The sequence below is a fragment of the Bos javanicus genome, chromosome X, assembly GCF_032452875.1.
Source record: "Bos javanicus breed banteng chromosome X, ARS-OSU_banteng_1.0, whole genome shotgun sequence".
NCBI lineage: Eukaryota > Metazoa > Chordata > Mammalia > Artiodactyla > Bovidae > Bos > Bos javanicus.
In genome coordinates, this window is record NC_083897.1 from 58,391,553 (window position 1) to 58,414,408 (window position 22,856).

At 39.7% G+C, this 22,856-nt stretch overlaps 1 protein-coding gene across 4 annotated transcripts in view; it reads left to right on the forward strand.

The window, feature by feature from the left end:
* MID2 (midline 2) overlaps positions 1-22,856 on the forward strand; it is a 108,984-nt gene that overhangs the window by 72,470 nt on the left and 13,658 nt on the right. For all 4 annotated transcript variants that reach the window (XM_061409389.1, XM_061409388.1, XM_061409390.1 and 1 more), the window contains exons 4-7: positions 3,048-3,155; positions 4,533-4,681; positions 20,644-20,771; positions 21,873-22,016. In XM_061409389.1, coding sequence (XP_061265373.1) covers positions 3,048-3,155; positions 4,533-4,681; positions 20,644-20,771; positions 21,873-22,016 — 529 coding nt within the window. The remainder of the gene's footprint in view (positions 1-3,047; positions 3,156-4,532; positions 4,682-20,643; positions 20,772-21,872; positions 22,017-22,856) is intronic.

The window sequence follows — 22,856 nt, forward strand, 5'->3', positions numbered from 1 at the left end:
GGCTCCTCCATCCATGGGATTTTCCAGGCAAGAGTACTGGAGTGGGGTGCCATTGCCTTCTCCGATATAAAGTGCTATGGGAATATAAATAGGGAATCAATTGTATCCAAGCAGGTGAGAGAAAGTTTCAGAAGTGACAATCTTTGACCTGGGTTTGGGACGATAAGTAGAACTTTGTTGAACAAATAAATAGTGAAATGAGTTTCTAAGTGAAAGTACAGTCTTGAGCAAAGGCACAAGACATGGATGTACATGGCCTTCTGGGGGAACATAGATAGTCTGAAAACACTAAAGAGAATACAATGACAAAATAAAGATGGATAGTGCAGAAGAGGTAACGATTCTCAGGAGCTGAAGACAGGATTCTGCTACACTAGACTGGAGAGACAGTTTAGTATGATAGTTAAAGGTGTGAACTCCTAGAGATGGATGCTCTGGGCTCAAATTCCATCTCTGCCACTTACTAGGGGTGGGGCCTTGAGCAAGTCAGTTTCTCTGTGCTCAGGTTTCCTTATCTGTAAAATGGGCCTAATGGTACCTCCTTCATAGGGTTGTTTTTTTTTTTTTTTTTTTTTTCAGGTGAAGCTAGAATTGGTTTTATTAAAAGTAATCAAAATAGTCCCAAATAATATGAAAGTGAAAGTCACCCAGTCATGTCCACCTCTTTGTAACCCCATGGACTGTAACCTGCCAGGCTCCTCTGTCCGTGGAATTCTCCAGGCCACAATACTGGAGTGGGTAGCTGTTACCTTTCCCAGGGGATCTTCCCAACCCAGGAATCAAACCCAGGTCTCCTGCATTGTAGGTGGATTCTTTACCAACTGAGCCACCAGGGAAGCCCCAAACTTCATGACATGACTGAGTGACCTTCATTTTCACTTTCAAATAATATGGCATCCATTTAAATAGATCCTTTTAGAGAGATGAAGCACTGCCTTAGAAAGCTTCTGCTGGTATTTTAATTAAAAGATCCATAGGGTTGTTTTGATGTTTGAGAGACCTAGTATATAAACTATTCAGGACAGTGCCTGGCATACAGTGAGTGTTAGGTCAAGGTTACTCCAAGGGCTGAAATAAAAGAAATAAGGCACCACACCACTGTGTACTATACCATCAGCGGCTATAAATAGGAACTGTCTTATGTCTCCAAAGAGTCTCTGCAGAGATCCAGGGAGCACTAGATGAATCTCTGATTCCCACATGAGTGGGAATTCTTTGAGAGGGTGATATTATCTGCCTTGGAAAGGAAGAGCCAATTTAGGGAGAGGTGAGCAGTCTGAGAAAAAAATTAGGATGGCCAGAGTGGGACTGTTCATTCAGAATAAATGGAAGCTCTCACTGTGGCATTTCCCTTCTGGCAAGTGAAAATAAACCAAAAGAAGGTTGAAATTCAGCAAGCGTATTTAATTTCAGTTTAATAGGAAACAGAAAATTGACCAGCAGGGACCTTAGAGGGTAAGAGAGGAGACAGTGGGGCCTAGTGACAGGTATCTTGCTGGGCTTGGAGTACATAAAGGAGCCCTCTAAAGAGGGCTATTGCTAAGTCACTTCAGTCGTGTCCGACTCTGTGCAACCCCATAGACAGCAGCCTACCAGGCTCTCCCATCCCTGGGATTCTCCAGGCAAGAACACTGGAGTGGGTTGCCATTTCCTTCTCCAATGCATGAAAGTGCAAAGTGAAAGTGAAGTCGCTCAGTTGTGTCCGACTCTTAGCGACCCCATGGACTGCAGCCTTCCAGGCTCCTCCATCCATGGGATTTTCCAGGCAAGAGTACTGGAGTGGGGTGCCATTGCCTTCTCTGCTAAAGAGGGCTAGCAGGTGAAAATGCAGCCCTACCTTGCTAATGAAGCACATCTAACGACTTCAGTTTTGCTGCTCAAGAAATCCATTGTCTATGCCTCAGCTTTTTAGAGCTCTACTCAAATGATCCTTGAATAGACTCTTGGAATGATTGAGCTTCCCTCTGTGATGGCTGCTGAAATGGAACTGAACCTTATCTGCCCACCTTGCCAGCCCAGGAGTTTCCCTTGACACATCTTGTTTGAATTCTGTTCTCACTACTTCCCACCTGGGCAGTCTCGACCAAGTCACTAAAATTCTCTTAGCCTCGGTTTTCCCATTTGTGAAATGGAAATAAAAATAGCTCCTATATTATAAAGTGGTTATGATAATTATATGAAATAATTTATCTATAAAGTACTTGATACATTGAGTGCTTAAAAGACATAAGTTTGGTTCCTTTTTCTTTCCCTTTACATTTAGGCAGCCCAAAGATCCTCTGTGCTCATTTTAGCCCAGCTAGGGACTTCATATTATCTAATGTCTACAGTAGTAGAGATGGGCAGGAGAAGGCAGTACATGGGAAGACGATGAAGAATGGTGGCTTTTTTTTTTTCACCCTCCCATCCTGACTTTGCAGTAAGGATATTTTGATGTAGTCAGTATCCACAAATAGGAAAGGTATTCAGATACTGGACAACCCAGAGTAAGAGATATCTATTAAGACATGATGACAACTGTGTGAAAATACATCTACACAATCATATACTTAATATGAAGATAGAGCTAAACATTCATATATTTTAAAATTAGAAAGGAACAAGGAAAACTGAAAACATTTTTATTAGGATGGTAGAAATATGTTGTTTTAAGGTTAACCTTAGTATTCTTGTGCCTATGGAGAGGGATCCTCTTTCCCTGACATACTTATATCTTTGTACTCTCTTTGCAAAAGAACAACAGGAGGACAGGGTGCTAGATTAAAGGGAATTGAACAGTGGGAATAATATGCCCCCATCTCATCTGTCCTTCTGCCCAGCCTTCCATTAACCATCATGATATACCAGAGGCCAGAGACCTTCCTGTCTATGGTGCTTCAATGCCCTTGCATCATTAATATCATCATCTCTACCCTTCTTCTAGGAGTGGATCTTATGAGGGAGGTACTGAAGAAGTTGTGCATGCTTAGCTGTTAGTCCAAACCTTTGAGAACCTGCAAGGGACAAGGGCAGAAATCACTATGTAACACTCTGGACTTTCTTGGCAGGTGAATACCGCTATGCATGAGGCAAAACTTATGGAAGAATGTGACGAATTGGTAGAGATCATCCAGCAGAGGAAGCAAATGATTGCTGTCAAAATCAAAGAGACAAAGGTAAAACAGAGCACTTTAGTGAGACCAAGGCCAAGTTGACTTTACAAAAGTCCAAGTTTCATTCCAATGATTCCAGTTTAAACTTGGATCATGAAAGCAAGAAGATATGGGGGTTTAGGGAGAGAGACAAAGAAGAAGCAATCTTTGGCCTATGGCTCTGAATTCAGAAAAGATGATGGCAGTTTTGCGGTGATGGAATCATTTCATATTGTGACTTGGTTGGTAGTTACATGGGTATATGTATATGCAAATATCATTGAGTTGTACACTTCAGATTTGGTGCTTTACTCCAAGTCAATACAAAAAGAACTGTGGACCAGAACAATGGAAGGATCATGATTGCCATTGTAAGGACTTAGGGCTTAATCTGAAAGGCATAAGGAAACCATTCTATTCAGTTTCTTATGATGGGAAAAGACTGAAAAATATAGCAGAAGTATTCAGAGTAGATCAGAATATGATGATACTAAAGTCAGGGAATCAAGTTATGAGGCTTACTGAATGATTCTTGGTATAAGTTGTTGAAGGCCTAACCCAGGAAAGTGGCAGCACAAATAGAAGGGAAGAACATAACAGGCATCGCTAGAAAGGAATTGACGGGAATCGTCAACCGATTATATATATAAAAAGGATGAAGGAGAGAGAGAGAAGACTTCCAGGCTTTTAACATGGGAACTGAAGAATCGTGATCAAGAAGGTGAGGTGTGGGCCTTCATGCAGCTATCTGATTTTATGCTTATTGGTCTGCTGGTTAGTATAGTGATGATGAGCTCATGCTATGTGTACAATGGGAGAAGCTCTGAGAGCCTGGAGTGATAACCATTACTTTGTGCCATGCTGGGTGGTTCCTTACTAACACAGATATTGAAGTTTCTGAGAACACAGATCTGTGAGCACACAGGTACGCATGAATGCCTAGAGAGAGAAATATATACATATGAATGTGGATACTCTTAAAGAAAAAGGAGGTGTTTTTTATTAAACATATACATGACAATATATTGACAATAAAATGTCAACAGAGGTGATCTCCAGGTGGTAGAGTTTCTTTTTATACTTTTTATTTTCTAAATTTTCTATAATGACCATGCATTGCTTCTATAATCAAAATAATTAATATGATCAATAAAAGAAGAGGTAGGTAACTTAGAGTGTATGATTGAGTGTGTTGCAGGGTCAGTAAGCGGGTGGAGGGAGGAGTTGGCAAAATAGACATGGAGAGTAGGGGGAGAAGGAGAGTGGTCAGTTCAGGGACCATGGGATGTTCAAAAGTCTTATTTTTAGAATCACTGCAGCAGATCTCCTTCATGTTGTTTTATCATTTTTAATTAAGCACTGGATATGTTTATCTTGTTTTTCTTTTGCTAATTCTTTAAGGTTATGAAACTGAGAAAATTGGCACAGCAGGTTGCTAATTGCCGCCAGTGTCTTGAACGGTCAACAGTCCTCATCAACCAAGCTGAGCATATCCTGAAAGAAAATGACCAGGCACGGTTTCTCCAGTCTGCAAAAAATATCGCTGAGAGGTGAGTTCCTTATGGTCTTTCAACATGCCTCCTCTTAGGAAAAGGGACCAGCTTAAAGTCACTTAATTCAGTTCGGGCATGTTTGTAGCCACTGCCACCTGAAGATTTTGCCAGCTGGCTACTTACTAAGCCTCAGTGTGGTAGGTAGCCCTGTGGATTTCTGACGCCCCTTTCTCTCTCTGCCACCTCCCAGTTCTTCTTCTTCTTCTTTTTTTTTTTTTAAATGTTGAAGAATTCCAGTTTTATTCTGTTTTTTCCAAAGTGATTTTTTAAAAACTTTTTATTTTGTATTGGAGTATAGCCAGTTAACAGTGTTGTGATAGTTTCAGGTGAACATCAAAGTGACTCAGCCATACATATGCATGTATCCATTCTCCCCCAAACTGCTCCCCTCCATTCAGAGCCACATAACATTGAGCAAAGTTCCCTGTGCTATATGGTATGTTCCCAGTTCTTCTAATACACAGCCAACCATGCACCCTAGCGATGCCACAGCTCTGTGCTACCTGGTCAGGCCTGGAGCTTTCTATGTTGGTGTTGGTTTAGGGGCAGAGAAACTTTTGGCCACATACATAGATGCATGCCCTACCTAAGTCTAGACCATAGCACTAGACTCCCTGGGTTTGAATCTTGCCTCTGACCTTAAACTAGTTGGTTGGTCGTAGGGGAGTCACACAACCTCTCTGAGTCTCATTCTCATTCTCTTATTTGCAAATAATAATAGTACCTATCTCATAAAGTTTTTGTGAGGGTAAAATGAGTTAATATTCATAAAGGTTTAGAATAATGCCCAGCATGTGGACTTTCCTGCTGGTCCAGTGGTTAAGAATCTGCCTGCCAATGGGGGCGTCATGGATTCAATCCCTGTTCCAGGAAGATTCTACATGCCTTGGGGCAACTGCTGAAGACTGAGCACCCTAGAGCCCATGCCCCACAACAAGAGCAGCATTAGTCTCTCAGTCGTGTCCAACTGTTTGCGTCCCCATGGACTGTAACCCTCCAGGCTCCTCCGTCCATGGGATTTTCCAGGTAAGAATACTGGAGTGGGTTGCCATTTCCTTCTCCAGGGGGTCTTCCTGAACCAGGGATCAAACCAAGGTCTCCCGCATTGCAGGCAGACTCTATCGTCTGAGCCACGAGGGGGCTTCCATGAGAGAAGCCACCGCAATTAGAGAGTAGCCCCTGCTCACCACAACTAGAGAAAGCCTGCGTGTGGCAACAAAGACTCAGTGCAGCCAAAAATAATTAATTAAAAAATAATTCCCAGTACAAAATAAATACTCAGTATTCTTATTATTGGAGAACAGAAATTGCGGATGAGAGGAGATTGCCACTTCTTGCAGTATTACTATTAGCAATATTTGACTGTTTAATTGGGGCTTCCCAGGTGGCTCAGTGGTAAAGAATCAGCTTGACAACGTGAGAGACGCAGGAAATGTGGGTTTGATTCCTGAGTTGGGAAGATTCCCTGGAGGAGAAAATGGCAACCCACTCCAGTATTCTTGCCTGAAAAATCCCATGGATAGAAGAGCTTGGCAGGCTCCTCCATAGGGTCGCAAGGAGTCAGACACGACTGAGTGAGCACACATACATGTTATCTTAATATAAATAACTTTTAAGTGTTTAAGAAGAGTAAATTAGAGGTGAAGAAAGGAAAATTCTTTCAGGAAGTTTCCTGTAAAGGGAAAGAGAAAATATGGTGATAACTAGAAAGAGTATGAGATAAAGGAAGGTTGTAAATTTTTTTTTTTTTAGATAGGAGAGACATGAATGAGTTTAAAAGTGGATGTGAGGTCAGCTAGAGATGGGCAAAACTGAAGGTATGGAAAAAAGAAGGTATGTAGCCAAGTAATGGATGTGGATGTTGGTGTGCCCAGCAGTTTGGTATGAGAAATTAAAGAATTTATCATTTCATATCTACTCCTCTCTCTGTAAAATAGGAGGCAAAGTCATTTGCTGAGCATGAGCAGGAAGTTAGCAGGGTTCTCTAGCTTTCTGAACATATGGAATACAGTTATAATAATTGCTTTAATGTCTAATTCTAATATCTGGGTGAGTTTCAACTACTTACTTTTTTCTCCTCATTATGGGTTTAATTTTCTTGCCTCTTTGTGTGCCGGTGCTCAGTCTCTTGTGTCCGACTCTTTGCGACCCCATGGACTACATATAGCCCACCAGGATCCTCTGTCCATTGTATGTCTGGTTATTTTCTATTGGATGCTAAACATTGTGAATTTTATCTTATTGGATGCTGTATATTTTTGTATTCCTATAAATATTCCTAAACTTTGTTCTGGGACACAGTTAAATTACTTGAAAATAGCTTGTTCCTTTCATGTCTTGCTTTGAAAATTTGTTGGGTGTGATCAAAGCAGTATTTAGTCAGGGGAAGTTTTTCCCCACTACTGAGGCAAGACCCTTCTGAGTACTTTAACAAGCGCCCCATGAATCATGAGATTTCCTGGTCTGGCCAGTGGGAACATACACTATTCCTGGGCCTGTGTAAGCATTAGTATTCGTCCCCTCTAATTCTTTTGGATGGCTCTTTCTCTGGCATTGGACACTTTCCCCCACATGCATGTGTTGATCACTATTTTGTTGAATACTAGGGGCAAAAGCCCTTTCCAGTTCTCAGAATTCTCTCTGTGCATTGTCCTCTCTAGTCATATGCCCTGAGAACTTCAACCAGCTTAGTCTCCTTGATTTCTCAGCTGTGTTCTTACTTAGGGACTCCATCAGATACCACCTGATTGCCCCTTCATGTACCATTGTATTACCTTAATTTTTCTGGAACAAATTTTCCCTTAGCTTCCTAAGAAAGAGTACAAGGGAAATACATTTTTGAGAATTTATTGTTTAAAGAATATTTTAAATTTATTTTCTAAATTGAAAGATCGGAAAAACATTTCCTTATTTTTGAAAGCCATGGCTCTATTGTCTCCTAGCTTCCACGTTGTGTTGAGAAGTCCACTAGTTTTTTGATTTCGGATCTTTTGAATGTGACATATATTTTAATATCTGAAGCTTTGAAGGTCTTATCTTTAAGCCACTTTTCCTGAAATTTCACCAATGTATGTCTTGGTGTGAGTCTTTTATTATTCATTTTTGTTGGGCACTAAGTGAGTCTTTCCAATTTGAAGACTATTGACTTCTAGTTCTAGGAATTTGTCTTTTATTATTTGCCAATGGCTTCCTCCTCTTCTCCCTTTTCTCTTTCTGGGACTCTTATGAGCCAGATTTCGGACACCCTAGATTTTCCCTCTAATTTTAAGAAATCTTTTCTTCTACAGTTGCAGAAACCAGTAATTGAGAAACCAAGCACCACACTCGGAGAGTTGGAGAATTCAGGTTTATTACACTGGCGGGCCCAGAGGAGTTAACACTCTAACCTCTGAGCCCCGAACAAAGGGGTTCTAGAGTTTTTATAGACAGATTAGTGGGCAACACTAGCTGCTAATAGGCTGGTTTAAACTAAGGGGGTTTCATGTGTGTGGGAACAGGAGTCAAGATGGGGAGGGGGATGCCTGACCTTTACACATACAGGCATAATTAAGCAGGCTTGCGGGGGCAGGGCAATTGCAAAGAGCAGGACAAGGGTGAGCAAGATAAGCTCCAGTTCCTAGTATTATAAGTCCCCACTTTCTGAGACTACGTGACCTAAGTGATCCAGACTTTGCAAGGAGCAAGCTGAGTTACATAGGCAGAACAAGCAGGTTATGTAAAATTTTAACTTTTCCTCTTCATTCTCCCCTCTCAATGCTTCTATCACTTGTAGAAAGCATCATCTCATGTTTTGGTAAGACATTCAGAGCTCCCTATCATTTAGGGAGCTATATTGAGCTATTACCACTTATAACATTATGGATTCAATCCATGAGGTTATGAACTGGGTAATTGCATTGGGAATACAAGGGCCAAACAAGAGCACTGCAAAGAGCATGAAGAGAGGACCTATTAAAGGGAGAAACCACGATGCCCAGCTCGTGACATCCAGATATTGTTTCAATCATCCCAGGAATTAGCTAGTTTCTCTCTCCTTTTCATGATTTGTTCCCTTAGCTGTTGGGCCATGTCCCTGACTATTTCTGATTGGTTTACATAAAAGCAGCATTCTTCATTCAAGAAGAGGAAGAGTCCTCCCTTTTCAGCTGTCAGTAGGTCTAGCCCTCTCCTATTCTGTAAAACCACCTCAGCCAAGGAGTCTAGTTGGTCCTGTAACTAGTAGGTCCTGTAGCAAAGAGCACAGCAATAATACCAATTAGGGATAGAGGCCAGCATTGACAATGAAAATCCATCGATATTTTGATAGCCGAATCCTCAAGCTTCTGCCGTGCGTTGACCAGTCAGCTGCTGGAGTGTGGCTGGAGCAAGGATGAAGAATCTTCAAGCTTCTTTTTTTTTTTTCCTTTACAATATTGTATTGGTTTTGCCATACTTCTGCTGTGTGTTGGCTAGTCAGCTTCCAGAGTAACTAGAGCAGGGCTCAGTGTCCTTCATGGGTGAGGGCCGTTGTCTTTGGAACTGGACCTTGAGGAGGTTTTTGGGGTCCTAAACTGCTTTGCAGGTGTTCTCATCACAGGAAGTAGCTGCCTTCTTGACTCTGGTGTGGTGGATCCAAGGGATGACACGTATAACTAACAGCAGTAGGAGTTGCCAGGATAACTGTGTGAGGGCCTGTCCAAACTGGCTGAAGTGTTTTTTTTTTTTTTTTTAATCTAATCTTTAACCCATACATCATCTCCTGGCTGATAGGGATGAACCCACTTGCCCAAAGGAATGGGTGTCCTTTCTAAGGTTTCTCGGGCAATATGGCAGAAGACTTTTCCAGGGCTGAAAGGTGTCAGGACATCTCCAGGTCAGCTAGTTGTTGGTGGTCTCCCTTGAGCTTTTATTTTTATCACTGGGGGTGGTCTCCCATATAAGATCTCAAAGGGAGAATAGCCTGAGGACCTCAGGGTGCATTTACAGAGGGAGATGAGAGTCCACAGAATGATAAGGCAGCATTCTAGCACTGTCTGGGTGTTGGCCAGGGGATATTCTTGTTGTACTACTACTTGGAGAAACAAACCTAACAAGAAAATTAAAGATATATGGCCCAAAGATTAATAGATGTAGAAAAGCTGCTGGGGGGCTAGCCAGGAGAACCAGGTCCAGGCATTGATTCGTGACATTAGTGTTTCTCTAAGTATGAGAAGATGCAAGAATTTGGACTCATAAAAATCTTTACTGAAAACATCTGACTATCTGAAGGCCTGTTTTGTTTTGTTTTGTTTTTGTTTTTCCCAGAGCACAGAGTGTCTTATTTTTTGTCTCCACCCTGAACTCCTTTTAAGGTGGTGTTGAAGGTCAACATCTTAGAGTGGTCATGATTTAATCTTTGTAGAGGCAGCTGGCACGGGCCAACTTTCAGTCAGCAGGGCCCCTTCATAGCCATATATTTGACCATGTTTTGGGGGCATTTCATGGTCATTGTGTCCCACGGTGCTGGGAGGGCTCATTCCCAGGTCTAACAAGGATTCCATTGAGAGGCCACTCAATGTGTGTTGTCACTATCCAGGCCTTGTAAGTAGTGAAAGTCTCTGGACCATACCTGTCTTACTAGCCTCTTGGTCCAGGAAAATATTTCCTCTTGTTGCTTCTTCCCATATCTAGAGTTACACTATTACAATTACAATTACACTATTACTATTACAATTCTTGATCTCATATGGAACTGCATATCAGCATTTTATCACAGGCTCAGTCATACATTTGGTAATGTAAGAAATAATCTTCTGAAGCAGGCTACATAGAAAATAATATAGCTAGCGGTTATTAGTAAGGTTGCAAACAAGAATTTAAGTCAAGAACTTTCATTGGGTATAGCCCGGTATATCCCAGGTCATCTGAGTCAGTTAAATGATTATAGCCAAGTGTTCATCTCCTGGTTGTACATCATGGAGCATCTGACCTTTATCCAAAGATTGGTTACTGAGATAAGCTTTAGAAACAATCTTAGAGTATCTTTTTAAATAACTTAATTAAACCTTTTAGCAATATAACATCAGTTCAGTTCAGTCGCTCAGTTGTGTCCAACTCTTTGGGACTCCATGGACTGCAGCATGCAGTCCATCACCTCCCTGTCCATCACCAACTCCCTGTCCATCGCCAACTCCCTGTCCATCATCAACTCCCTGTCCATCACCAACTCCCTGTCCATCACCAACTCCCAGAGTTCACTCAAACTCGTGCTCACTGAGTCAGTGATGCCATCCAACCATCTCATCCTCTGTCGTCCCCTTCTCCTCCTGCCCTGAATCTTTCCCAGCATCAGGGTCTTTTCAAATGAGTCAACTCTTTGCATGAGGTGGCCAAAGTATTGGAGTTTCAGCTTCAGCATCATTCCTTCCAATGAACACCCAGGACTGATCTCCTTTAGAATGGACTGGTTGGATCTCCTTGCAGTCCAAGGGACTCTCAAGAGTCTTCTCCAACACCACAGTTCAAAAGCATCAATTCTTTGGCGCTCAGCTTTCTTCACAGTCCAACTCTCACATCCATACATGACCACTGGAAAAACCATAGCCTTGACTAGACAGACCTTTGTTGGCAAAGTAATATCTCTGCTTTTTAATATGTTGTCTAGGTTGGTCATAACTTTCCTTCCAAGGAGTAAGCATCTTTTAATTTCATGGCTGCAATCACCATCTGCAGTGATTTTGGAGCCCCCAAAATAAAATCAGCCACTGTTTCTCCATCTATTTGCCATGAAGTGATGGGACCAGATGCCATGATCTTTGTTTTCTGAATGTTGAGCTTTAAGCCAACTTTTTCACTCTCCTCTTATACTTGGAAGAGGCTCTTTAGTTCTTCACTTTCTGCCTTAAGGGTGGTGTCATCTGCATATCTGAGGTTATTGATATTCCAGCAATCTTGATTCCAGCTTGTGCTTCATCCAGCCTAGCATTTCTCATGATGTACTCTGCATATAAGTTAAATAAACAGGGGGACAATATTCAGCCTTGACATATTTTCCTATTTGGAACCAGTCTGTTGTTCCATGTCCAGTTCTGACTGTTGCTTCTTGACCTGCACACAGATTTCTCAAGAGGCAGGTCAGGTGGTCTGGTATTCCCATCTCTTTAAGAATTTTCCACAGTTTATTGTGATCCACACAGTCAAAGGCTTTGGGATAGTCATTAAAGCAGAAATAGATGTTTTCTGGAACTCTCTTGCTTTTTTGATGATCCAGCAGATGTTGGCAATTTGATTTCTGGTTCCTCTGCCTTTTCTAAAACCAGATTGAGCATCTGGAAATTAATGGTTCACGTATTGTTGAAGCCTGGCTTAGAGAATTTTGAACATTACTTTGCTAGTGTGTGAGATAAGTGCAATTGTGCGGTAGTTTGAGCATTCTTTGGCATCGCCTTTCTTAGGGATTGGAATGAAAACTGACCTTTTCCAGTCCTGTGGCCACTGCTGAGTTTTCCAAATTTGCTGGCATATTGAGTGCAGCACCTTCACAGCATCATCTTTATATAACATTACATAACATAACAATATAACATATTACATATATATACTATATATAATATATTAACATATAACATTATCATATAAAACATTAACATATAACATATTAACAATATAACATAGCACTATAACATAACAAGGAACTATCTCAGAAGTGAGTCTTAGTAAGCACAGACCTTAATTAACAAAACTAGAACTTAATATTCAGTGAAACATATTTTTTTTTGGAGAACTCATTGTGAGGACATAACACTGTAGCCAGGGAAGGCTTTAGCCCATCAAATAAAAATGAGGTCTGTCAGGGAGCCGGGAAAAGCCAAGTGGCCATCTTGGTTTTCCCATAGCCCTGGCTCTTGGATTTTTAGCTGTTGTTTATCCATTTTTAATTCCCTGATTTAGGAGCAGACTATTGCCATGTTTTAAGGACATCAAGATAGCAAAAGTCTAACTGTGAGGGGTTACTTTTTTGTAGAAGCAGAATGAACTTTGTCTACATGTACCATAATCGTAAATAATGTTTTTTTACTTCACCAAAGTAACAAAAAGATTTTAAGAACAAATATAAATCACTTAAAGGCAAAGACAATCATAATCTGTTATCAAAAGCTGCATTCTAAGAAAACTTCTCTAAACAGAGAGAAGACCAAATTCTAGTCTGGTACCAGCTTACTGTTAATAACAAAATTTGTTTATCTGCTTAATCTTAGAAAGTCTTTTCCATAAATTTTGAAGAACTAGCAGTATTCTTCTAAAGGCATGAGAGTAAAACCATAGAAGGCATGTTTTAAATCTGACCAATTGCAATTGACCAAGAAACCTGGTCATTGTTGTGATATGTAACACTTTAATATGATAACTAGAATTATAATTGACCATATTTTATCAGGGCATATCAGATCTATATGAATTTTACACAATTTTAGGATATCGATATTTGTAACATCAACCATACATTTTAACCTGAAAAGATTTCTCATCCCTTTAAAGTACTTCCCATGTAATTTAACATGTCCAGTAAACCAAGGTAGCTTAGTAGCTCTTTGGGATGTCTCAGGGGCCCTCTGAAGCATCCCAAAGTTAGCTAGAAGTCAAGTTATTTAGGAAGTTTTGTCAATAAATGTCAAAAGGGTTTATAACACTCAGTCAGGTAGGATCATATAAGTTACTGTGAAATAATGGTTATTCACTTAGCCAAAGTTAACAAAAGATTTCAAAGGTAAATGTAAAACAGATCAATTAAGAGGTAAAGAAACATAAATCTATCATTAAAAGCAGTTTACCATCTGAAGAAAGTATGTCCTCTTATCAGAGAGAAAGGCAAAATTCAAGTTTTTGCACCAGCTTACTTTAAACTCATTTAGGTAAACTTAATTAAATTTATTTTAAACTTGCACAAAACTTTTTTTCAGGGTCCACTTTCCACAAACTTTCTGTAACAGCCACCTGTAAGTCAGATCTACTTTCTTTTTCCTTTATAAAATGTAATTTTATTTTTTATATCTTCTTTATTAAAAACATACATCTTCCTTATTAGATTAGCAAACAGACTTAATACTAGATATTTAATATTGAATATTTCCCGGTTTTCATGAATCTGACATTTATCTAGGTTAATTTTTCTTGTATTTATAATTGTTTGATTTGTAAGCACTTACTTTTCTTTAGGCCAATTAAATTAGAACTCATTTACAACTTCAGCAATATCAGAAGAAAACAAAGACATACACTGAGACATACATAAATCCAGACAGACAGACTGACAGAGATCTTATAGTTTTCTGTTTGAGATTTAAAATATCTCTTTGACCCCCCCTTTTTTTTTCTTTGCTTGAAGTTCTAGTTTGCCCAAGGCTGAGATCTCAGGCAAAGTGAGTGGGCTGTGTATTTCAAGGACATGGAAAGTGTTAACTTTAAGTTTTTTCCTAGGCAGGCCTTTTAACAAGCTAGTTGTTTTTAATTACATATGCAAAAAGAATTGGTTTTGCAGTTTCCAAAATGAAAAATTTCTCTCACTCCATTTAATCAGCAATCATGCACTCGCAATCATCCAGAGGCTATCACAATGCCTCTCTTCTCCTGAGTTCCCTATCTGATGCTCCCTTCCTGGGAGCTCCAAGGAGGTGATCAGTCTCCTCTTCTACCTGTTGGGGTAGTACCTGCATGGGGACTGGCCCCAGGGCCTTACCTGATCCTATGGCCATTCCTGGTGTGTTGGTCTGTCCCGCCAATGAGTCCAGTCAGGGCTTGGCCATCTGGAGAGTCAGAACGCCTGTGCAAAAGAGAACCCAAAATACCGTCAGGTGGTGCACCTCCTTGTTTGTCTCTCCACTCAATTCCACTTGAAGTGGCTTCCTTCACTCCAGCCCGACCAAGCCACCAGTCTGGCAGCTGGTGTGGTTGGAATCTCACTGGGGCCTCCAGAAATGTGGCAGAAACCAGTAATCAAGAAACCAAGCACCACACTCAGAGAGCTGGAGAATTCAGGTTTATTACATCAGCGGGCCCAGAGGAGTTAACAGTCCAAGCTCTGCTGCTGCTGCTGCTGCTAAGTCACTTCAGTCGTGTCTGACTCTGTGCGACCCCACAGACGGCAGCCCACTAGGCTCCTCTGTCCCTGGGATTCTCCAGGCAAGAACACTGGAGTGGGTTGCCATTGCCAAGCTCTGAGCCCTGAACAAATGGGTTCCAGAGTTTTTATAGACAGACTAGTGGGCAACACTAGCTGCTAATAGGCTGGTTTAAACTAAGGGGTTTCCTGTGCCTGGGAACAGGAGTCAAGATGGGGAGGGGGATGCCTGACCTTTCCACAGACAGGCATGATTAAGCAGGTTTTCAGGGGCTGAGCAATTGCAAAGATCTGGACAAGGGTGAGTGAGATAAGCTCCAGTTCCCCACTTTCTGAGACTACATGACCTAAGTGATCCAGACTTTGCAAGGAGCAAGCTGAGTTACAGAGGCAGAATGAGCAGGAGGTTATGTAAAATTTTAACTTTTGTTCTTCACTACTTTCCATGACTTTATCTTCTAGGTCTAAGATGTTTCCTTTATTTTTCATTCAATGCTTCTATTACATTTTTAATTTAAGGATTCATATTTTTATTAATAAGACCTCTTTCTTGATCCTTGCTTCTTTTTTAGCATTCTGTCCTTGCTTTATGTATACAAACTTCAATAAGTCCTCTACATACGAATGAGTTCCAATCTGAGAGCATGTTCATAAGTCCAAATTGTACATCCAACAAAGTTAGCCTAGGTACCCAACTAACATAATTGGCTGTTGCTGCTGCTGCTGCTAAGTCACTTCAGTCGTATCCGACTCTGTGCGACCCCTGAGACGGCAGCCCACCAGGCTCCCCTGTCCCTGGGATTCTCCAGGCAAGAACACTGGAGTGGGTTGCCATTTCCTTCTCCAATGCATGAAAGTGAAAAGTGAAAGTGAAGTTGCCCAGTCGTGTCCGACTCTGAGCGAATCCATAGACTGCAGCCTACCAGGCTCTTCCGTCCATGGGATTTTCCAGGCAAGAGTATTGGAGTGGGGTGCCATTGCCTTCTCCGACATAATTGGCTACACAGTACTATACTGTAGTAGGTTTGTGATACTTTCCACATAAATAATACATAGAAACAAACAAAAAACAAAGAATTTTTAATCTTACAGTACAGTACCTTGAGAAGTACAGTAGAACAGTACAACAGCTGGCATACAGGGGCTGGCATCAAGTGAACAGGTAAGAGTTACTGACTGGAAGAGGGAGAGGAGGTGGGAGATGTTAGGGCTGAAGGATTGTCAGCAATAGAGATGGAGGGCAAGCTACAGTTTCACTCACACCTGACGCTGATGGAACTTACATTCACATGTTTGAAAGTTCGCAACTTGAAGGTTTGTATAGGGGACTTACTGTATTATCTTCCTGATGATATTAATGATCATTAAAAATGTCTTCTAAACTGCATTGTCTTGGTTTCCTCCATGTTCCATTTCTCTGTCAGTTTCTGTCTTTCCCTAAATGTTTGGGGAGCTTTTCGCTGCCTTTTTGAATTTAAGCACTAAAAGGTGATTGGAATATCTGAGAGAATGAGAACATTTTGTTGCTTGGTGAGCTTTGCTATAGGATTTTAAGGCGGGATGTTAGATTTTTATTGAGTGGACCCCGTATGTGTTAGTTCTGTAGGTGTTTTCTCTTGGCTTAGTTAGCCCTGGAAGGAACCCACCAATCTCCTGCTTCTGGGAGTGAGGGGAGCAATGAAGGGTACAAGTCTGACTGCCACTATTCCAGGAGCCCAACAGGGAAAGGGTTTTAAGACTGCTTTTAGTTTGGCATCAGGATGAGAGAGGCATAGTCTCTGGTTGAGTGGATCTGACAGTGTAGCTGTTTCTCATGCAAACCTTCAACTGTCTGTGACATTAAATCAGCTTCATCTTGTTGCCTTCTTGATCCAGCTTTCTCTGCTCTGTTGTTGGTTACCACTCATCCATTCCCTTTCTAGTTTCCAAACATTTGTTGACAATATCTTACTTGCATCTCTTTTTCCATTCCCTTTGTCTTTGTGGGTTCACGGTGTTTTTTTTTTTTTTTTTTTCCCCTTTGACTGTCATTTAAGTGGAATTTCATGAGAGCAGAGATAAAACATATTGAGACCACTATATGTTATCATGCCCACTCAGTCTTCAACTCCCTGAAATGTCTTCTGCCACTACCACACTATTGAAAGTATTCTTTTCAGGGTCACCTGATGAATAACTTGTTGCTGAATTGTAATAGACATTTCTTTGTTTTATCTTACTGTTTCATCTTGCTTGGTCTCTTAGCATTTGTCCCTACTGACCATTTTTATTTGAAATTTCTCTGCCCTTAGCTTGAGAACACTCCTGGGTTTCCCTCTACATATCTGGTTTCATTTGCCTTTGTGAGCAACTCTTCCTTGACCTATCCCCTTAATGCTGTTGTTCTTTGTGTTTCTGTCTTAAGCTGTTTTCTTTTCTTATTGCATATTCTCCCTGTTGCAGACTTGTAGTTCCTAGGGTTTTGGTTACCATCTAGCTGTTGATGATTCCTAGCTCTCTATATCTAAATCTTATTTTCATGGGCTCAAGTATAGCCTCTGTGGTAGGTGGAATAGATAGCTAACTCTGGTATGGCTTGAGAATAATCTACATAACCTAAATATCTTTCTCACTGGTCTCTCTCACAGGGTCTGAAATTCTTCCTCACAATTAATCATTGTTATGTATTAAGAACCAGGACTTCAGTTAAAATAAAATTTTAACTGAGAGAGCTTTTCCTTCCCCCTTACTAATGACTGACAGCTCAGTTGGTAAAGAATCTGCCTGCAATGCAGGAAACCTCAGGTTGATTCCTGGGTCAGGAAGATTCCCCTGGAGAAGGGATAGGCTACCCACTCCAGTATTCTTGGGCTTCCCTGGTGGCTCAGATGGTAAAGAATCTGCCTGCAATGTGGGAGACCTGGGTTCTATCCCTGGGCTAGGAAGATCCCCTGGAGGAGGACATGGCAAACCTCTCCAGTATTCTTGCCTGGAGAATCCCATGAACAGAGAAGCCTGGCAGGCTCCAGTTTATGGGGTCGCAAAGAGTTGGACACGACTGAGTGACTAAGCACAGTACATGCCAATTTAATTAAAATTCTGTGTATCTAAAATGTTGCCCTTTAGTTAATGAAAGGCATTTTAGTGTGGTTTATATATAATGCTAAATAAAGAATATTTAAGCTCTTTATAGATTATCCATTTTTATAGATAATCTATAAGGTCAGTTGTTTTTAAAATTCAGCGTGACAAGATACAGTAGCAAACTTTGCTTTACTAAGTCAGACCAAGTTGTAATTCAGAATTGTCTTTTAAACAGCTATCCAAAAACAACATACAACTGTAGAACTGCTGTATATGTGTGATTAGTAATGGTGCTTTAGCCAATTCAGTTAGAAGGATTAAATTAGAGGAGATATACCAGCAGCACAAACTTTGTAAATTATGTGATCATAAGGCTTAAGAATTAAAACCAAACTCATAGACTGAAAAATTTTTTATGAATTAGAACTGTAATATCAAAGAATATTTACATTTGAACCTATTTTCACATGTAATGCTAAATTTGGCCTCCAAAATCTGAATCATTTTCAGTCCTAATAAAAATATGTAGGCTTATTTAATAGAGACATGAAAAGCTGCTATGATGCATTTATTTATAATTATAAATGCTATCTCATTTTACTTTACATTTCTTTGATTTCTCATGTAGTTGGGATTTTAAATATATTTGTTGGCTATTCATTTTCATGTTTATGAATTAACTTTCTGTTTTATTTGTCTATACTTCTTCTGTCACCACTTTACTTTCTGCTCATTCCCAGACAACTGAAAAACCTGCAGTATGTAAGACAAATTCTAACAAGTATGAAAGGAGAAATTAACAATAACACAATAATAGTGGGAGACTTTAATACCCCACTCACACTTATGGATAGATCAACTAAACAGAAAATTAACAAGGAAAAAAAAAAAAACATGTATCTAACAAGTTCACTAAAGCAAAGCACAGTAAAATGAGGTATGGCAATAAAAGGCGTTAAATTTATCAAATAAAAATAAATAAATAAATAAAGTGCTGAAAAATTAAAAAAAAAAAAAAGGAACAGAAGAAATAACATAAGCAATAAACTGTCTCGAGCAAACAGAAAGCATCTGTAAAAATTGCTAGACTGGATGGTGTCGACAATACGAACTATTTTTTTTTTTTCCATCTCATGTCTTTTTCCATCTCAGTCTTCTGATCATTTCTGTTTTTCTTTATCCTGGCCTGACATTACCATCATTATAATGTCTTCAAAAGTTCAGGAATGTATCTGACAGCTTGGTGTTGAAGTGGGCATTCCAGGAAAAGATAGGTAGGATCTAGCTACTATACTGTTTTAAAGCTACTGCTATTTCACCATAACCCAAAATACCCATATTTGGAAAGAGTTAACTTTTCAACATTATTTTAAGATTGATATTGCCAACACAAAAAAAAAAAAAAAAAAAGAAAAACCTGATCTGCCTCTGGTTTTGACCCCCTCCAGCCCATCCACTGCAGCTGGAGTATTGTTCTTGAAATATAAATTTGCACTCATCACTCCTCTGCCTAAAATGCTTCAGGGGCTCTCATTACATTAGTCTTTCACTTGTTTATCCTGGCCTGAAATTTATTCCCGCAACATCTCTATTTTCAGAAACAGCCAAAAGCTATTGTCGTAGATGTGTAACAGGGTATCCGTGCATGAGGAGATGTATTTGTTTAACTCCTCATCCCCTTAAAACTAGTTCACCATACAAGTTTCCTCTCTGGTCGTCCTACATTCAGTGTCTCTTCTCTCCACTCTAAGGTGCATATTGTTGCCAAGTTAATGTTTCTTTCCATACTGTTATTTGCATGCTCAAGAATTCTCACTGGCTCTGATTCAGGTCAGGCACAGGGCCTAAATATGTATGTTTCAATCAAAGCTCAGAGATAATTCTGATGTGGAAAAATTTTTGAGAATTGCTGAGGTATGTAAAAATATACCTTAATTTTTTTTTTAAAAGTAACTGTCTACATGGTTAAGTATAGAGTTTAGAATCCAATGAACATGGGTTCAGTTATATTTCTTTTTTTCTGACCGTTGTGTGACCTTGAGCAAGTTCCTTAACCTTACTATGTCTCATTTACAAAATAGAAATAACATTTGCTACACAGGGTTATGGTAAGGAGTAACTTAGATAATGTGTGTAAAGTGCATGCATGGTGTCTTATACATACTGAATGCCCAGTGAAAGTTACCATTTGTGGTGGTGTTGTTAGTCATTCAACAATTACTTATTCACTATGTGTCCAACACTGTGTTAGGGACCATGGTATAAAATGCGGATCCTGCTTTTGAGACTCTTACAATTAGTTAGGGAGATAAAACTAGCATAGCATTATATAACTAGAGAGCAATAAAATTAAATGTAAATGTTATAAAAGATCAAACAAAATATAGTATTTAGGGGAAGATTTTAACCAAGCCCTAGCATGCTGGGTTGTTGATTAACATTGAAAAAAAATAGAGGGGGAGAAAAAAAATCTCTCAAACTGCTGTAACCAAGCTTTCAGAGGTCTAGTTTTGATGCTGCCTGCCAGATGGAAAATGATGCAGAGGGAAAAAAATCCTGTATTTACTTCTTCAAATTAAGACAGGATGGGGGAGTGTGTTTGAGGAGTGAACATATGTGAATAAATATGGTATAACCCTTAATTGGTTCCTGATTATTAAAATTTAAATGCTTTCCATTGGAAAAGGACAGATATGATATTTTTCATTTTAATCAAATCCTACCAGTCATTTATCTTCACCTTGTTAAACCAGAAGTCAAACATTGGATAAAGGTTACAAATCTATTTTGATATATATTGACGCACTTTTCTCTCTTTCAGGGTCGCTATGGCAACTGCATCTTCTCAAGTTCTGATTCCAGACATCAATTTTAATGATGCCTTTGAAAACTTTGCTTTAGATTTTTCCAGAGAAAAGAAACTGCTGGAGGGGCTAGATTATTTAACAGGTGTGAAAATACTGTGCTTTCCCTTCCATTTTAGTCCTTTTCTTTTGGTAGGCTTTTACTTTAAAATAATCTGAAAAGGACAATATTATAAAAATGCCTTTATAATCTTTAAAATGATACATATATCTTTTTAGATAGAATATATTTTAATTCATGTAACATAAAATAGAAATTATTTGTCAAATATTTCCAAGGACAGAATAAGTATACACATCATCCCTACTTAAAGGTAAAAAACAAAAAGTTGCTGATGGTTTTCTCCTTACGAGCCTGTCAGTAATATAACGTCGCCTGTTATAGGGGTAGAACTTGGGTAGTAATTAAAGAATATTAGAGAATTTCTCACATGGGTACAGGTACAACCCAAATGCTTGTAAGAAAATTTAAGAATTAGCAGAATAGAAAGAAAAATGTAAGAAATATCTGACTTGCAGAGAGAATTTTAGAAAATGAGGGCAACAACCTGTCTGTTAAAAATACTGACTGCCTTCAGGATGTTTGAATGATCATTTCATGAGGAAATGTACACACACAATAGCTTTGTGTTTGTAGTTATCTGTTTCTATATTAAAATAGGTGTCATTGATGGAGCATCTCCTTTAAGCCAGACACTATATATTAATTTTACATCATGTTCCTTACAAGGAATCTGTGAGGTAATTATCATTAATTATCATCATTTTACAGAAGAGGAAACTCATATTAATTTGCACAAAATCCCTATTAATACTGCCAATATATAATACAACTTATTTTGAAATAAAAAGAAATAGATTGAAGGCCACATAATAAGGAAACACATGACTACGTTGCTCTAATAGCTACGTATGTGTTAGTGCAGGCCGAGTAGCCAGTGGGTCTACTGAGTAACTTAGGCTTAGATCTTTGCCTAATATCCCTATATCATTAAAACAAAAGTGGTTAGGGGAACTTGAGGTCTCAGCACTTGACTTCAGGTTGTGTGGTATGTGCAATCTAAAGCTTCTTTTTAAGAAAACCTCCTTTCCAGGAGATGTTGGATTGGTTAGCAAGAGTAACAATTTTAAAATGCTAGAACAGAGAGTATGTTTTCCTTACCTTCTTTTCCACCTTTCGTTACAGCCCCCAACCCACCATCTATCCGAGAGGAACTCTGTACTGCCTCCCATGACACCATTACGGTCCACTGGATCTCGGATGATGAGTTCAGCATCAGCTCCTATGAGCTTCAGTACACCATATTCACTGGCCAGGCTAACTTCATCAGTAAGTCATGGTGTAGTTGGGGCCTGTGGCCAGAGATAAGGAAATGTAAGGAAGCAGTAAGCTGCTCAAGATTGGCCGGGGCGCCACGAGGCAAGTGTTTGTAAGACATGCTAGGTTGTGTAGTATAGTGTTGTGTAGACAGTGCAATCTCCCCCAGCACATTGCAAAGACCTTACTGATGGGTAACAAGCAAGTTGTGTATTTCCTTGCTATGCAGTCACTGGGGCCACTCCCATTTGTTTATGTAATCCTTAGCCTTTCTTGAGTTAATCCATGTCACTCCACTCTCTGAAATCAGAACACAGCTCAGAATTCGTTCCTGAGTAGTTAAGTCACAATCATTGCTGATTCTATGTGTGTGAACATCTCTCTTCTTGACTGTTCTTCCACTTCATTATCATGGTAAAAAACATTACATTCAAAGACTACTGCTTCCTTTACTGTACCCATTTTTATCACTGAATAAGTGACAAGCCTCCTGCCTCTGTCACTCTTCCCTCTATCCCTTCTCCGTTTCCTCCAAAAATTACACCAAATATAAAAATGCATCAGTGAGCCACCAAATGAAAGATGTTCTGAAAGCAGTCATTTAGCTCACATGTTATGGTTTTATCTTCTGATGAATTGGAACAAGACATAGGACCTTAACTCAAGCTGCAAGTTCCCCTCAACCTGCTGGAGAAAATGGAAGTGAAAGCAAAATTAAAGCTGAATTCAAGATTGGAACCAACTTACACACTAAGGTTGCATCTGCATAGCTGCAAATTAGTATTTTCTTTTTATCTTGTGTTTGTGCTTCTGTGTCTGACTTCACAGACCTGTGTGAAGGAGTTTTTTTCT